Source organism: Pristiophorus japonicus, chromosome 8 (assembly GCF_044704955.1).
Source record: "Pristiophorus japonicus isolate sPriJap1 chromosome 8, sPriJap1.hap1, whole genome shotgun sequence".
NCBI lineage: Eukaryota > Metazoa > Chordata > Chondrichthyes > Pristiophoridae > Pristiophorus > Pristiophorus japonicus.
The window spans coordinates 226,881,743-226,897,008 of NC_091984.1; the positions used below are offsets into that span (position 1 = coordinate 226,881,743).

The 15,266-nt window shown below is 46.7% G+C and overlaps 1 protein-coding gene and 1 pseudogene across 6 annotated transcripts in view; both read right to left on the reverse strand.

Annotated features, from left to right (window-relative positions):
• Positions 1 to 1,187: 1,187 nt before the first annotated feature.
• On the reverse strand, positions 1,188 to 1,417 carry LOC139270046 (U2 spliceosomal RNA; annotated as a pseudogene).
• A 7,695-nt stretch (positions 1,418 to 9,112) lies between these two features.
• hps4 (HPS4 biogenesis of lysosomal organelles complex 3 subunit 2) overlaps positions 9,113 to 15,266 on the reverse strand; it is a 43,155-nt gene continuing 37,001 nt past the window's right edge. For 4 of the 6 annotated variants that reach the window (XM_070888031.1, XM_070888029.1, XM_070888032.1 and 1 more), the window contains 3 exons: positions 14,708 to 14,840; positions 11,337 to 11,439; positions 9,113 to 9,708 (listed from right to left, as the gene is read on the reverse strand). In XM_070888031.1, coding sequence (XP_070744132.1) covers positions 9,537 to 9,708; positions 11,337 to 11,439; positions 14,708 to 14,840 — 408 coding nt within the window. In that variant the 3' untranslated portion in view covers positions 9,113 to 9,536. The remainder of the gene's footprint in view (positions 9,709 to 11,336; positions 11,440 to 14,707; positions 14,841 to 15,266) is intronic. The other 2 variants (XM_070888033.1, XM_070888034.1) reach the window with 2 other exon arrangements.

Genomic DNA, 15,266 nt, shown 5'->3' on the forward strand with positions numbered 1-15,266 from the left:
AATGGCCTCTCTTCCCGCTCCCACATCCTTTACCTCTGGTGTCCCCCAAGGATCTATCCTTGTCCCACTCCTATTTCTCATCTACATGCTGCCCCTTAGCGACATCATCAGAAAATGCAGAGTCAGTTTCCACGTGTACGCTGACGACACCCAGCTCTACCTCACCACCACCTTTCGCGACCCCTCCACAGTCTCCAAATTGTCAGACTGCTTGTCCGACATCCAGTTCTGGATGAGCAGAAATTTCCTCCAAGGACACAGCTGCATGTGTCCCAGGCGAAAAAATAATAGGGACAAAGGATTGTTTGACTGACAGTTAAGAATCATCCAATCGGGTATTGAAGTGTCTGTTCACTTTCCAATTGACGAGCAGAAGGCAGTGCGCGCAGCAAGTATGAACATGTCAGGTGACCAATGCTGGGATGGTCATAGCCGAGAGTTCATGGGGTGAAGCCATTCAACCGGAGTTTGAAACTCGACTACAGTTAGCCACAATATCCCGCTCTGAGACAGAGGTGTTCAGTGATGTTAGTTAAGGATCAGACTGAGCTCAGTTATGATGGGCTCTCGTCAACACTCAGGGGGCAAAATTGCCCCGATTGGGGGGGGGGCGGTAACCTTCCGGGGCCAGGACTGTTAGCACCCGGTACAAAAGTCCCGCCCCCGCCGCTGAATTGGGCTTACCGCCCCTCAAAGGAAGCAAAGCGCAATCTCCAGGGCTCCACTTCCTTTGGGGGCGGGTCCCAGGGCTGTAAGATTATGATCACAGAGCACATGTCAGTGAGTTATAAGACATTTTATTAAGGAGCGGTAGTTCAAATATAGTCAAACACAACACACAATCAGAATAGACATAGTAGACATATGACCATGACAAGGAGCTGGTATTGGTCCCAATCGGATAGACAGCTGGTGGCACAAACTGATCTTCTCTGCACCGTCTGCCCTGAAAAGCACTTTAAATATCTCTTTTATTGTATTTTTTGAGGGTGGGCCTGGGATAAAATGATGGACAGGACCATTTAACCTATAAGGGCTCTTTCCAAACCTGGGTGGCCAATGGCTCGTCGAGTTCTTTGTCTCAACTCTCGGGTGAAACCCTCTATGTCACATATCTTTCCTGCCAGAGGTCACCCTGCACCAGTCAAGGATCACTCTGCGCCAATGCTCTTAGCCAAAAGGCCTAGAGCCACTGCACCGTTCCTGGAAGTACTGCAATACCAGGTTCGTGCCATGGAGGTGGATGGGTCAGGTCCCCCACACACCTCCGTGGAGGTGGATGGGTCACCAATCCCACCCACCTCCTGTTTACAAAAATGTAAGCATATACCTTCCTGACCAGGGAGAAACCACCCGGAAGTCATGGTGGCTGGTCAGGTTGGTTATGCAGATCTTAGCCAAAAGGCCGGGAAGAGTTGCGCCGGTGTGCAACGCTCCCTGGTTGCGACCGGCGCGAGTTTGAGCTCCTGCCCGACCTATCCGCCCCGCAGCGCGCCCCGCAGTGACCGCCTGGGAAATCAGGGCGGTCCAACCATCCCGTCGGCGAAGAGGTGAGTAATGACTCCTAAGGTAAGTGTGATTGCTTTCTCTTTTAATTTTTTTTTGCGATTTGTGTTGTGGTGGCTCGGGCAATGCTTTTGAGCTGTTTTTTTTTTTCTCTCTCTCCTCCTCCCTCCCCTCCCAGGCGTCTCTCGGAGCGCTCCCAGCCCGGCTCTTTAGCTCGGGAGTTTCCCATCCTAACGCGCCAAGAGAGGTGTACAACGCCTCCCTTAGCGCTGCACCTCCTGACTCAGGGCCCAGGGGCCCAAACTTACCTACTGAGGCACAAACTGTTCCCGGGTGCTAATTTTCTGGCTCCGCTGCCATTATCACCCCAAAAACATTCAAAGCCGAAAATATAGCCCAATTTATCCTGAAACTACGATCCCTAGTTCTATACTCTCCAGCGAGGGGAAACAGCCTCTCAGTATCTATCCGGTCAAGCCTCTAGGCATTTTATATGTTTTAATGAGATCACCTCTCATTCTTCTGAAGTCCAGAGAATATGCAACAACAACCAGAAGGAACTGAACCCGGCAGGGATGCAGTTGCATTAGTGGCAGCTTCTCTCTGGGTCCTTTCAGCAGCTGACCATCCTTTATGTCTGAGTCCAGATAATACACTGGGCATCACAGCCAAGCCTACTCCAGTGTTGGACAGATGTTCTGAAGCACACTTTTCAGCAGTAGACACTGAATAGCTTGGAGAGTTACCGGGGCCAATTGTTGCACCCCGTCTTGCTACATCAGTGGCGATCAGGTAGCTCAGCGCAGACCAGCAACATAACCTGTGTGGTCCAGTTCTATAATCGGTGATGTAATCACACACACAGCCCATTTTTGCAAGTTGTAACCATCGGAGCTGGAAATACTGGTTGAGCACCCTCAGGTGACCATGGTCTTGCCCCTCCCGATCTCCGTAATCTTTTCCAGCCCGACCACCCTTTGAAATCTCTGCACTCCTCCAATTCTGGCCTCATACACATCCCCTATTTTAATCGCACCACCATTGGCGAAGGTGGTTTCAGCTACCTCGACCCTAATCTCTGGACTTGAATAGGTGAGGTGAGTGGGCAAATGCATGGCAGATGCAGTATAATGTGGATAAATGTGAGGTTATCCACTTTGGTGGCAAAAATACGAAGGCAGAATATTATCTGAATGATGACAGATTAGGAAAAGAGGAGGTGCAACGAGACCTGGGTGTCATGGTACATCAGTCATTGAAAGTTGGCATGCAGGTACAGCAGGCAGTGAAGAAGGCAAGTGGTATGTTGGCCTTCATAGCTAGGGGATTTGAGTATAGGAGCAGGGAGGTCTTACTGCACTTGTACAGGGCCTTGGTGAGGCCTTACCTCAAATGTTGTGTTCAGTTTTGGTCTCCTAATCTGAGGAAGGACGTTCGTGCTATTGAGGGAGTGCAGCGAAGGTTCACCAGACTGATTCCCGGGATGGCTGGACTGGTATATGAGGAGAGACTGGATCGACTGGGCCTGTATTCACTGGATTTTAGAAGGATGAGAGGGGATCTCATAGAAGCATATCAAATTCTGATGGGACTGGACATGTTAGATGCAGGAAGAATGTTCACAATGTTGGTCCCCAGAACCAGGGGACACAGTCTAAGGATAAGGGGTAAGCCATTTAGGACCGAGATGAGGAGAAACTTCTTCACCCAGAGAGTGGTGAACCTGTGGAATTCTCTACCACAGAGAGTTGTTGATCCTACTTCATTGGATATATTCAAGAGGGAGTTAGATGTGGCCCTTATGGCTAAAGCGATCAAGGGGTATGGAGAGAAAGCAGGAAAGGGGTACTGAGTTGAATGATCAGCCATGATCATATTGAATGGCGGTGCGGGCTCGAAGGGCCGAATGGCCTACTCCTGCACCTATCTTCTATGTTTCTATGTTAATTCCCTCCCTAAACCTCTCCACCGTTCTCTCTGCCTTTAAGACATTACTTAAAACCTACCTCTTTGACCAAGCTTTTGGTCATCTGACCTAATATCTCCTTATGTTGCTCGGTGTTTGATAACACTCCTGTGAAGCGTCTTGGGATGTTTTACTACGTTAAAGGCGCCGTATAAATGCAAGTTGTTGTTAACCATGGAAGCTATGTTGACATTAATCACGAGTTTGGTGGAATCCTAGGACTGATATGACACTACGGGGTGTACTGTGAACCAAAACATTTAGAGGCCTGAAATTGCTCCTTTCCTTAAGGCCTGTTAGCACCGCAAATCAGCGGCTACCTGCAGAGTGTAGTGGCCGGCGTGTTCTTGTTAAATGGCCGCCGATATCCCAATTGCCCTGCCGCGGTTTTGTGGGTGTGTGCAACACCGCACCGCTCCCTCCCACTTCCCCAGCGGTGATGGACAACACTTTAAATGGGCGGTGCCAAGAGTTGGTTTTTTCGGGTGGTGGACAGTCGATGATGCATAAAAGGTGTGTTGCTTTCAGTGCATTTTGTGTCGGCGACTTTTTCGCGTTGTTTGACTAGCAGTGCAAGGATAGAGTGCAGAACAGGGAGGCCACTTTTAAATGCCCAGTTAACCCTGCATCTAGCCATGTGAACCCTCTCATACATCATTCCACACACTAAAATGAGACCTGATCACAAATTCCAAACACAAAATAAAGCTTTATTACAACCCAATGGGTTTCCAAGACACTCACATAATTAATTAGAATCCTTGTGCAACTCTTTATTACCCCTCTACACAGACCTATCCTTACAGTATGCCGCAGTGTCTCACCTGGGGCTGCCTCATAGCTTTGGGAAGGCTGCTGTGTGTCTGTAGAGAAAGCTGCAGATGTCCTTCTCGGACGCCCTCGACGAGCTCTGGCCCCCGGTTGAAGATTGGGCCACATCCTCCTGTGCACCTTCAGTTGGAAGTGGCTGGGGTGAAGCCATGGTTGGCAGCAATTGCAGAGTGGCAATCAGGGCTGCTGTGAACTGGAGAGGCAACATCAGTATCCTGGTCCGAGGAGCCAGCGCCACCCCTCGAGGGCAGCACCCCACCTCCCCCACCAAGCTGCTGGAGCACAGGTCGGTGGGGTATGGTGGCACCATTAGGCCCCCGGTAGATCCAGCCGCAAAGGCACCAGTCAGATCTCGACAAGGTGGTTGCAGAGAGGACATTTCCACTTATAGGGGAAACTAAAACTAGGGGACAGAGTCTTAGAATAAGGGGCCGCCAATTTAAAACTGAAATGAGGAGAAATTTCTTCTCTCAGAGGGTTGTAAATCTATGGAACTCTCTGCCTCAGAGAGCTGTGGAGACTGGGTCATTGAATATATTTAAGGCGGAGATAGACTGATTTTTGAGCGATAAGGGAGTGAAGGGTTATGGGGAGTGGGCAGGGAAGTGGAGCTGAGTCCATGATCAGATCAGCCATGGTCTTATTGAATGGCGGAGCAGGCTCGAGGGGCCAAATGGCCTACTCCTATTGCTTATGTTCTTATCTCGCGTAGCCTCCGGCTGAGACTGCAGGACAGCAGCCACACTCTGGAAGCCATCAGAGACAATCACAGTCAGACGCTTTGTGCCCTGTTGCCCAGAGTGCAGGAGAGCATTCGGAGCTTCCAGGGCAGTGGCCATCCCTGTGCAAAGAAAGGTCAAGATGAACTCGAGACTCAGCTGCAAACCCTGCCCTCTAAGCAGGCCAGCGAGTAGATGCATAGTTAGCATAATGGTTTGCATCAAATGGATAAGAGGAATTTTGTGGTGCAAACTCCACTCCGCAGGCACACCGCTGAAAACGGCCCTTCCCACCAGTAATTACCATTCAACTCCGGGCCCGAAAAAGGGCAATTTCTATCTTAATACCACCCCATCCATATCAGCAGTACTGGCTGCTCAAATGTGGTGCATGCGCCCCGTTTCGGGCAGGGGGCAATTTCTACCCCTTGGCAACTAAATCTGCATAAGAGCCCACCCTCACCCCCTCAATTTTACTCAAAGAAAGGCAGTGAGCAGAGTATATTCGATTTATTGCACAAATGTGAGAACACAGCAGCCTGAGCAAACACAGAGGGCTTTTTGCTCAAGCATACACAACAGCAGATTTTCCATATAAAATTCTACAAAGTACAATTCAAACAAATATCTTACACCGTTGAGACAATTCGACGGTTAATAAACGCATTGAAGAACGAGTAGTTTTAACAATAATTGATCAGTCAGCCGAGTGCAAGTCGGGCTGTCGAGAAATACTGAAATTGTACAAAATAGAACAACGCTGCAAGTCTGATTAGATGCAGTGAGGGTCGTATAATGCAGACCAAACAGCCTATATTCTCTTGGTTAGTGAGGCTCAGGACGTGAGGGTGGGAAATGCAGTTTGAACAGGTGAGGAGGAGCAAGTCATGGTGGCAAAGAAGCACAGGAGGAGGTCATTCGGCCCATCGTGTCCGTGCCGACCGACAAAGAGCTATCCAGCCTAATCCCACTTTCCAGCTCTTGGTCCGTAGCCTTCTTAACCACCTTATCTACCTGGCCTGCTACCCTCAGGGATCTGTGGACATGCACTCCAAGGTCCTTTTGTTCCTCTCAGTGTCGTACCATTTAGTGTGTATTCCCTTTCCTTGTTAGCCCTCCCCAAATTACCTCAGACTTCTCCGGACTGAATTCCATTTGCCAGTGTTCTGCCCATTCATTGATATCTGTGATACGGGCCAGATGCCCATATGGTGGCACTGGACTTTGGGCCACTAACATGGTGACAATGGGTAGCTGTGCCATGTTCCTATTGTTCTTCAGTGGAGAAAAAAAGATGAAAGTGAAGGCCAAGTATTGCTACATGCCCGCAGGGATAGAGGCAAGGTGGCTCATTAAAATTCACAAGTACAGATACTTTACATGAATCATTTAAGACTATCTTTGCTGGAGCTAAAATAAAAGATAATGGGCTTAATTTTCCACCTATTCATAGTCAGTTAGGAATAAGAAAAGGCCCATCAAGCCCAATTCTTTACAATAGATCTCAATTTTAGCTTTGGTCTGATCACCAAGTCTGCCAATCACTGCTCCCTTCCAGACAAACATCTAGAACCCATTTATACTGTCTGCTTCAATGGCCTCCACTGGTAATTTGTTTCACCAATCGATTACCCTTTGCGTAATGCTAGAATATACCAGGCGTATAATGAAGTCAAGGTTACCTTGTTTTAGTTTGTCATAAGTGCAAGACTTCATTCACATTCACATTCTGTTTACATTTTTAATGATTTCAATGCAGTATGAACGGCTCCTCACACCGGTCAGGACAGCCTGCCGTATACACGTTTGCACGATTACTATTAGTTACCGGAACCAGGATTTGAGACAGTGAGTCTGTCCTTCCCCCTCCCCCGTCACATGTACATACTGGCCAAAGTCGTCACTCGTGACCTTCCAGATGGGAGTAAAACAAATCTTTAGCTTAAGCTCCCAGGCCTCAGAAACTTTCAGAGGTACATTTTCTTCAAAGAAGAAATGGTGAAATAAAAACATTTAAAAATTGCTGGTGGTACACAGCTGCTTGATCAGTATCGAAAATTGAAAGGCACTGATAGGACCGTTCATCGGCACAAAATGGGTCCTTAGTTTTCCTGCATTTCCCTCCACCCACCCTCCCCCAAAGTAAAATGTCTTACATTTGCTAAATATATACATCATACACCAAAAACTCGTGGTGGGTGGAAATAGCGCATGAGATCCAGCAACTAGCCAGCAATCACAACGCGCGTGGATTTTTTAATGTAGTCACGATCACCTATGGCCCAAGCACTCCAGGTCCTACCCCACTGAGAGCCAAGAACAGAGAGGTGCCCATCAAGGACAGAGAGGCAGTCAGTGCTTGCTGGAAGGAGCTCTTTGACATGAGTGTCCTTGACTCCATCCCACAGCACGCTACCCATCACCACCTCGGCACAATCCCAGCCCCGGCACGAGGTTGAAAAAGCCATCGGACAACTGACAACTGAAAAACATCATATACATCATTACTTGCAATTGAATACAAGTGCTGTACACTACAGTTTCTCTTTCATTTATTCCATTATACAGCTTGTGGTAAAACTTAATTAAGTTATTTATAAAAGGTTAAGATCAGCTACCATTACTAGCTATCAATATTCCGAATATCTCTCATTTCAGCTACAGCAGTTGGGTAAAGTGCAAAACTCAAAAGGAAAAATATCGTTGTGTGCAACTGGATGTTAAATAAGGTTAAAACAAAGAAAAACATTAAAATCCAAGTACAAAAAGCAAAATACTGCGGATGCTGGAATTTGAAATAAAAACAGAACATGCTGAAAATACTCAGCAGGTCAGGAAGCTCTGAGGAAAGGTCATCGACCTGAAACACTAACTCTGTTTATCTTTCTACAGATGCTGCCTGACCTGCTGAGCAGTTCCAGTTATTATTAAAATCCAAATGATTTTCACTTGCTAATCTACTTTTAAAATACTATCGTAATCCATGCGAGAATTATTAGCCACATACACAGGATTCTCAAATCAACGTGTGAATGGATACCCAGGGATATGCATATCACTAAGGGCAGATATGGTCATGATTTAACAAAATTGGTTCCCGGTATGTTTTCCAGTCCGTGCCGAGTTATTTGTTTGCAGCCGAGGCAACAGCATACTGTTACAATTATCCTCAGTGCCTCTGGGCTAGGGAGGGGCGCAAAATTAAAAAATTATTCAGTGTTCCCACACCTGAAAAATGCAGATTGGTGAATGTCGGATCAAAGTTGGTTGTGATGTCCTTCAGGTTTAAAAAGTCTGGGCTCACACAAGATGAATGAACACTTAGTTTAGGTATCAGAAGCCTATTAGCACCCATAGAAGCAAGAGGAGAAAATTAAAACTAAAAACATTAAAATTATTCTACTAGTGTCACAATGTTTACATGAATAGGGGTGTTGAAAATTGCGATGTGCAGCCACCGATATTACACTGTTACGGCAGGCCCCAAGCTCTGGAATTCCCTCCCTAAATCTCTCTAACCTCTTTTAAGACGCTCCTTAAAACCTACCTCTTTGACCAAGTGCCCCAATAGCTCCTTATGTGATTCAGTGTCATATTTTGTTTGGTAATGCTCCTGTGAAGTGCCTTGAGGCGCTTTACTACGTTAAAGGCGTTATATAAATGCAAGTTGTCGCTGTTGTTGGACTGTGGTGGGAGTCGATCAGAAATGTTACAGGAATCAACATTTCCTTCCACAAGTTCGATTGCCAATATGAACGTATCGATTATGCCTGAAACTACAGTTAATCAATTGTACCAGTTAATCAAAACCACTGATAAGCAAGGTACGCGGACAGGCTATTAGAGTCAGTCCCAAGCTGATTTAGAAGCTTTCCACTTCTCAAAGTCTACAATATATTTTACATCAGATAGTCTGGCTTGTGATTTTTGCTGGTCCATCAATTCGTTTGCACAATATCAGAAATCTTGATTCAAGAAAGACAAGCTGTGCAATGATGCTCACTCTCCCTTCCCCCCCCATTCTCTCTTCTCTCTCTCTCTCTCTCTCCCTCCCTCCCTCCCTCCCCCACTCACTCTCTCTCTCTCTCTCTCTCTTTCCCTCCCTTCCTCCCAATGTTCTCTATAATTTTGGGGGGGGCCACATGGTCCCTTTAACAGGCTGCGTGGCCTATTCAAAAATCCACGGTTTCTGCATTAAAGAGCTAGTGAGCCTGTTGCACGGGCCCTCCGGAGCCCTGAGCTGCCACGCAGCTTAAAGGGAACATTGGTCCCCACCACGCCCCACCAAAGCAAAATTTTAAAATCCAGAGGGTGCTCCGAGTTTTACTCAATTTAAACAAATATACTGGAGTAAGGAGCAGCCCCATTACCTGAGAGTGTATCGTCTAATGGTTGTAAATGGAGTGCGAGACTTTAAAAAATTACAATATTCTCCATTTGTGCTATTTTTTTTTTTAAAAGTGCGAGAAATTGTCCATTTAATACTATTGGTGAATCTCGGAGACCGATGTATCTCAGAGAAGGTTTACTCCGTATTTTAGCAGCTTCTGCTTGGCTCTTCCCGGTAAAGCGAACGCACTGTCATGAGGGTTTGGAACGCCGGAGTTGCGGACAGGGCTCGCAAGGTATTGGAAGTGAGTTTCCTGGGCTGAGTTACGGCAGCTGTAAACGGCGGTGGAGGCATTTCTGTTGGAGAAAAAGTGGTATTGATTAATGCAGGATCTTCAACTGGGAGGAAGTCATTTTTATTTTCATCTCTTTTTGTCTCAGAAATCTAGGCTGACACTCCTGGTGCCAATATTAAGAGTGCTGCACTGCCGCTTTTCGGGTTAGATATCAGAGGCCCCGTCTGCCCCCTCAGGTGGATGTAAAGGATTCCCATGGCACTATTTGAAGAGCAGGGGAGTTATCCCCGGTGTCCTGCCCAATATTTATCCCTCAACCGATGCCACTAAAACAGGTGATCTGTTGGTGGAACCTTGCTGGGCACAAATTGGCTGCCGCATTTCCTACAGTACAACAGTGGCTACAGTTCAGAAGTACTTCATTGGCTGTAAAGCGTTTTGGGATCTCCTGAGGTTGTGAAAGGTGCTAAATAAATGCAACTCCTTTAATGTTGTCATTATATTTGGAATTAACCCTGCTCATACCTTCCCCATCTGCATTTTGCCCCAGATAACGAGACGGGCGGGAGGACCTGATCCAAGCTCTTCATCACCGCCCTTCTATAACTGGTCCCCAAGTCCCAGGGAGAGCCTTCTGCTGATATTTCTTCTCTGTTGATCACCACTCATCAGTAGGAAAATGCAGGGGAGGGTGAAAGGGTGAAGTTTGTTCATGTTTGGAGTTCTGATTTGGAGTTCTTGAGCATCCCTGATTATAATCGCTCCACCATCGGTAGCCGTGCCTTCAGCCTAGGCCCCAAGCTCTGGAACTCTCTCCTTAAACCTCTCTTTCCTCCTTTAAGACACTCCTCCCACGTTTCCTACATTACAACAGTGACTACACTCCAAAAGTACTTCATTGGCTGTAAAGCGCTTTGTGACATCCGGTGGTCGTGAAAGGCGTTGTATATCTATCCAAGTCTTTCTTTCTTCTTAAAACCTTCCTCTTTGACCAAGCTTTTGGTCATCTGCTGTAATTTCTTCTCATGTGGCTTGGTGTCAAATTTATTTGCTTTGTCTTATAACACTCCTGTGAAGTGCCTTGGGACATTTTACTGTGTTAAAGGCGCTATATAAATACAAGTTGTTGTTGTTGATCTACTGCACGAATCCAGAAGATGCGCACCACAAGCACCCCCCCCCCCACCCTCACACGACCCCTTATCCAGAGAATAAGTGAGCCAGGATGGTCCCAGTTTCAAACCTGGGTATCTGCTGAGTTCGTTGGATCTCAGCCTGGGCAATTGTACGGGTGCCACAACCGGGCCAGAGGAAGATGCCGATCAGCCTGGATTCTCACACTCACCCACAGTCAGATATCTTGCCAACAGTCACTGGGCCAGAGATTGCTGGGATGGTAAAGATGCATTAATGGCGCTTGCCTTTATTAATTTGGAAAAAAAACCCCCATCAATTCCGGTACAAGAGATACACCGTGAATTCTGAATCTCCACAAATTGCTGGGGACTCGGCCATTGCCCCATTAGCCCCAACACAGCCAATAAAAAGCACCATCTCACCGTGAGGCTCCCCACTGTCTTGGTTCAGCCACTTGTGAGCCTGCAGTCTGACTGGCATTATAAACTCTAGACAGAAAGTGCATCCCCTCCGACCCGCCCAACTCTTTCACTGCATCAGAATACAACATACCGGACAGTCATCTCGCGAGTGGTGCTGCTGTGGTTCAAGTCGTCATGCATCAAAGCCGTTGCTCTGATGAAGTGGCCCTTCTGTGCACCAGGAGAGAGCTCAGCTTTAAAAATAAAACAAGGAATAGTACAGCAGTCAGTCACAAAAGTAAGAGTTGTCTTGCTGCCAGAGGTTTCACCATTGTGTGTCCTGGTCTACTGAACCATCAGATACAACACGGGCCATAGTTTCAGAATCAGGGGTCGCCCATTTAAAACAGATATGAGGAGGAATTTCTTCTCTCAGAGGGTCGTGAATCTTTGGAATTCTCTGCCCCAGAGAGCTGCGGAGGCTGGGTCATTGACTATATTCACGGCTGAGATAGACAGATTCTTGAACAGTAAGGGGGTCAAGGGTTGTGGGGAGCGGGCAGGGAAGTGGAGTGGAGGTCAAGATCAGATCAGCCATGATCTTATTGAATAGTGGAGCAGGCTCGAGGGGCCAGATGACCTACTCCTGCTCCCATTTCTCATGTTCTTACAACATTACAGTTTAGTCTGTTTGGTAGATTTTGTCCCCCATCTCCCCAATCTTTCGCTTTCCTTTGCTAGTGATGTTTTTGGGGTACTGTCCATGGATGTCGATCATCCTCCAGCACGTCACCCAGGCGGCAAAGATTCAAACTCCAATATTGGCAGCGAACCTTGTGCATGAAACACAAAAGGATGGTATGCAGGTGCAGCAAGTGATCAGAAAGGCCAATGGTATCTTGGCCTTTATTGCAAAGGGGATGGAGTATAAGGGGACAGAAATAGAGAGTTTCTTGAGCGATAAAGGGATATGGGGAGCGGGTGGGGAAGTGGAGTTGAGTCCATGATCAGATCAACTATGATCTTATTGAATGGCGGAGCAGGCTCGAGGGGCCGTATGGCCGACTTCTGTTCCTATTTTTTATGTTCTTATGTACATCAGGCTATTCACATACTTGCCAGCAGGGGGCACTGAATAGCAATTAGAAGCCATAACTTGACTGATTTAACCCGCCCCAATCCTGGGGCTCGAATGCCAATTGTAGCAGCCATACGATGTTCTGAAATCAGGTGATTAGTCACACACAGGGGTTGAACCTGGTGCCTGCCTATTTATTGTGGCTCAGCTACTTCAGCAAGTGCCTTTTCTCTACTTCTTCCTTCTTTGGAAAATTCTGGGCCATTAAGATACACTATTATTTATTTCCACATGATTATTTATTTGCAGAGTTTTATCCTAGCATTTGATTTTAAAGTGTCAACTGTGGATCCCTTATCTCCGAGACAGAAGGTTGTGGGTTCAAGTCCCACTCCAGGATGAGACGTTACACCCAGGCCCCGTCTGCCCTCTCGGGAGGACGCAAAAGATCCCAGGGCACTATTTCGAAGAAGAGTAGGGAGGTTATTCCCAGTGTCTTGGCTAATATTTATCCCTCAATCAATATCACCGCAAAAACAGATTATCTGGTCATTACCACATTGCTGTGTGTGGGAGCTTGCTGTGCGCAAATTGGCTGCCACGTTTCCCACAGTGACTACACTTCAAAAAGTACTTCATTGGCTCTAAACCACTTTGGGATGTCCCAAATTCATGAAAGGCGCTATATAAATGCAAGTCTTTCTTTTGTTTCTTTAACTTTGCTTTATCTAATCCAATTTAATTTACTCTAACTGGCTTGCATGGCGGCAGTTGATACACTCACTCTTTCCTCATTTATATGTGTGCCATTTTTCCCAAGTAATCTGTGCTTCCAGCAATTCTAGAGGTTGGAGCTGACCTTCTAACTCCTTGCAAGACTAGTCCCAGCACATCATGATGGAGACTACTTTCAGAGTATTGGCGGATGGGGAAACAACTCCTTTGGTTCCCTTCAGGAACAACTTTTCCAAAACCCTCTTCACTGAACTTGAATCGTCACCGTACAAAAAATCCTAACTCATGCACAGCTCTGGCACTCACACCCTATCCTGTACAATATTCCACTCACCCATCGACCCCCTCCTCACTTGGCCTTCGGTATTATTTATTTGCAGATTTTTATCCTATCAGTTGGTTTATCCTCTCCCTGCGCTCCACCAGTGGTGACAGTGCCCTCAGCAACATAATCCTGCAATCTGGACCCTCTCCCTAAACAACCTGCACCTTCAACAGCCTCCTGAAAACCTACCACTTCGATCACGCTTTGGTCAGCTCCTCAAAGCTGCTTATTCCCGTTCAGTGTCTGATCTATCCCATAATGAAGCACCTTCGGATGGTGTAGAAGTGTTGTCCTGCCTATAGTAAAGAAACTGTCTGGATCGGAGGCCACTGAGGACATCTGCTGGTGCCTTTCCAGACGGCATTTCCTTCTCCAGTCTTTGAGCCTTTACTGAATTTTGCAAGTTCAATGAAAAGTGATTTTTGTTATTAGTAATCTGTAAAGTCCCCGGTACTGAGGGACGTTAGTCCATTTTATCGATGCTTCATAAGGACTGAATGTTTCAGACATGAACAACCATCTCTCAGATAACTGCAAAATTGTCATATCCTGATTGAAAATATCTCAAGTCACATGTGACAAATTACCTATGCATCAGGAAGGGCTGCCATTGGTTTCAGTGCCTTGGACAACATTGGCTCTCGGTTAGGGAATGCCTTGATTTTAAAATTCTCATCCTGGTTTTCAAATCCCTTCATGGCCTTGCCCCTCCCTATCTTTGTAATCTCCTTCAGCCCCACAACCCTCCAATCTTCACTCCTCCAATTCTGGCCTCTTGAGAATCCCCGATTTTAAAATCGCTCAACCATCGGTGGCCGTGCCTTCAGTAACCAGGGCCCTAAACTCTGGAATTCCCTCCCTAAACCTCTCTTTCCTCCTTTAAGACGCTCCTTAAAACCTACCTCTTTGACCAAGCTTTTGGTCATCTGCTCGAATATCTCATGTGGCTCGGTGTCAAATTTTGTTTGATAACACTTCTGTGAAGCGTCATGGGATGTTTAACGACGTTAAAGGCTAGACATAAATACAAGTCATTGGTGCTGATGTTGGAATAAGGAACAGGAATAAAAATTCCGCCCTAGTGCCCTATTGCTGACCACAATCCCAGTGACTCATGCTGGCAGTGGATGTGTGTGAATACAGGGCGAGAACAGGAATGGGCTCATTTGTGATGACCTTCCCACCCAACCTCAAACAATCAAATCACGGCTCGACACGCACTCTCCAGGTTCTCACAAGAGGAACGGCCACTTGCGTGAGATCTTTTGAGGGTACCTGTTGAAACTATGTCGCAGCATAAGTCAGAAGAGAGGCGGAGACACACGCACACACATACACACACATACATACACACACACATACACACACACACACGAATACTGACCTGTGAGTACGTGCTGAATGCAGTCATAATGTGCAAAGTTATAGCTGAGTAGGTTGGTACAGAAACTCTTGCTGAGTAAAGTCTCACTCAGATGGACTTCTAGGCCGTTTAAAGATGCCAGGGAGCTGTGGTACTGTGGAGGGGACAGAAATGGTTGGATTCTCTTGGTCAGGTAATGTGGAGGGATAAATGTCAAGTGCTGTGTGACTGCAGTGAACACTGGGCCAGATCCATCCCATGGCCAAACTTCTGCTAAAGTTGTTCAACATTTTGAAGCATCATAAGGGGGATTTAGTTACTTCATTAGTTTTTTTTAAAAAAGTGCACATTTTCATATTAAATGGGTTAAGAAGTGCATTCCATTAGCAGAGGGCGTACATTTAACATAATTGGTAGAAGGATTAAAGGGGAGTTGAGAAGAACGTTTTTCACCCAGAGGGTGGTGGGGGTCTGGAACTCACGGCCTGAAAGGGTGGTAGAGGCAGGAACCCTCACCACATTTAAAATGTACTTGGATGTGCACTTGAAGTGCCGTAACCCGCAGGACTACAGACCAAGA